Consider the following 2206-nt stretch of genomic DNA (forward strand, 5'->3'; position numbering starts at 1 on the left):
CTCTTTCCCCCACAATGGGAGCAGGTAAACTTGCTTTTGTCTTCCTCTGGTTTTCGGCCGTTCCAAGATCGATTGGATGTGTGTGGCGGGTGGTTGGGCTGCGGTGATGGTCGGCTTCTGTCGATGGCAGCGAGTCCAGAGCCTATTCCGTTGTTTGGTGGTTCTGTGGCTCCGAGAACGCCGTCGTTAATTGCTTGCCTTCGTACCATTCCGTAAGCTTTCCGGACTGATGGTAATGGGTCCTTATCCATGATTTCCCTCTTGATGTTTGCGTATCTGTCATCTAGAGCACTCAGAAATTGGTATAAGCGATGACGTTGTTCTCGCTTGTTATAGTTCTCCACGTCGGTTGGGCTGGGGTCTCGGGTATCGATTGATATCCACAAATCTTGCATCTTGTTCCATATGCCTTCCAAGGTCGAGTTTCCATGTTTTATTGTCATAGCTTGTCTGTGCAGATCGTAGATCTGAAATGGATCAGACCCACTTCCGTAGGTGACCGCCAGACCTTCCCAATGGTCCTTGGCTGTCGCGTATCTTGATACCTCGTTTACAAGTTCCGTCTCGAGGTTGTTGATGATCCAGTTGAATACATAGTGATCCCGTTGCTGCCATTTCGTGTATCCGGGATCGTCGATTGGGGGAGGTTTTGAAACTCCAGCAATGTGAGAGGTCAATCCCTTCCCCCCAATTGCTCGTTCCATGAGATTGACCCATAGGGGGTAATTATCCCCATTGAGTTTGGTTTTGATGGAGATTTCTCCAAAGGATTCAGGTTGGTTTGAGTTTGGTGGTTGGGAGGTCGATGATGAGTCCGATTTTTCTCTTTATCACATCAACGATAGCCTCCGCGACCGCAACAAATCCATCCTCCGCCGTCAACTTCCGATGCTCCACTCTCACCCTCCCGCTACCTAAGCAATTGCCGAAGTAATTCACCGCCACTGGTGGATCGAACAGCGCGTTCCGCCGCCCCGTGCCGTCAGCCGTAATAAAGAACACCTCATCTTCATCTTCATCTCCAGCGGGATCCAAGGATTTCGCCAATGTGGTCCAGACATAGGCCGCCGCAACCACAAAAGTGGAGACTCGATCTATGTTTGGCCTCGCCGACAAGATCAGATTCTTGAGCTTTATTATGTGGGATTGGCGGAGGATGAACGAAGCTCTCACTCTATTGGTCGGCAATGGATGCGTCGCCCCCGGCTTTAAAGGAATCTTCTTCATTGCTTCCCAGAATATTCCACTAAGTCTACTAGAATCTTTGCAGATTGGTCTCTCAAAAAACGGCAGAGATTTTTCGTTTCTAGAAACAAACACCTCATCATCTCCGGATTTGTTGATCATAGCCCACGCCTTCAACAAAAAAAATGTTAGTAAGAAAGTTCATTAAATATATCAATAATGTTTTTAATAAGATGACTCCCTCTCTCTTTTAATTCATTCCAACAAAATAACTCATTAGTAAAAATAATTTTAATAAGGGTTAAAAATGATTTTAGACTATGTCAATAAAATTAAAACAATAAAAATGAATAAATAAATAAATAAACTTTTATAGTGACTTAAACCCTAATTACCTTTACGAACCCGAAGATTGATCTGTCGTCGCCGAGGCTATGGTGATTGCTCAAACCTAAGCAGATTCCCCGGCCCGGAAAGAGAGTCACCTGCAGAGAGATGAGAGGGATAATTTTGTAATTTTCTTCCTCGGACATTGCTGGCGTCCGAGGAAGGAGGTCGTAGAACTGATTGAATTCTCTAGCGTGATCTGCCACGAGCTGGTCGAAGTCGAGGCCGGAGATGGCTATGGTAAGCATGACGGAGTCGCCAGAGATGTATCGGAAAACGGGCTTCGAGGCGTTGGTGTCGAGAGGGTAGAGGAGATTTGCGGCAACAAGAAGATAGTGTTTGAGAGTTAAAGAGAGAGAGTGTTTGAGGTTTGGAACAATGGTGTTGGAGAATTAGGCTTCTGAACATGGGTGGTTGTAGAAGATGAGGCGGCGGGTGTGATTTAAATGCAGCCACATCATGTCGAAGAAGGAGAGCGGCAGGAACTGCTCGTCGGCGGCGCCTTGTGAAGGCGGAATACGGCAGGTTTTGACAACGGTTGTCATTGTGTTGAGAGTTGAGATTATCCACCTTGTGTAGAAGCCGCTATATAATTGAAAATCATGTGAAGAATAGCCAACAAATGTTGACTAAA

The 2206-nt window shown here is 46.1% G+C and overlaps 1 protein-coding gene across 1 annotated transcript; it reads right to left on the reverse strand.

Moving 5' to 3' along the window:
* Positions 1-771: 771 nt before the first annotated feature.
* Positions 772-1820, reverse strand: LOC121788707 (malonyl-coenzyme:anthocyanin 5-O-glucoside-6'''-O-malonyltransferase-like). The gene is made up of 2 exons (XM_042187327.1): positions 1581-1820; positions 772-1356 (listed from the first exon to the last, which is right to left on the reverse strand). Exons 1-2 carry the CDS (start codon positions 1818-1820, stop codon positions 772-774), a joined length of 825 nt encoding a protein of 274 aa, XP_042043261.1.
* Positions 1821-2206: the final 386 nt, after the last annotated feature.

This window comes from Salvia splendens, unplaced genomic scaffold, assembly GCF_004379255.2.
Source record: "Salvia splendens isolate huo1 unplaced genomic scaffold, SspV2 ctg1122, whole genome shotgun sequence".
Classification (NCBI taxonomy): Eukaryota; Viridiplantae; Streptophyta; class Magnoliopsida; order Lamiales; family Lamiaceae; genus Salvia; species Salvia splendens.

Excerpts from the sequence above, each read along its gene's own strand:
- LOC121788707 (XM_042187327.1), bottom strand. The coding sequence starts at position 1,820 with ATGCTTACCATAGCCATCTCCGGCCTCGACTTCGACCAGCTCGTGGCA. Across the intron at positions 1,357-1,580 it reads CAATCTTCGGGTTCGTAAAG|GCGTGGGCTATGATCAACAA; the intron begins GTAATTAGGGTT and ends TTTTTGTTGAAG.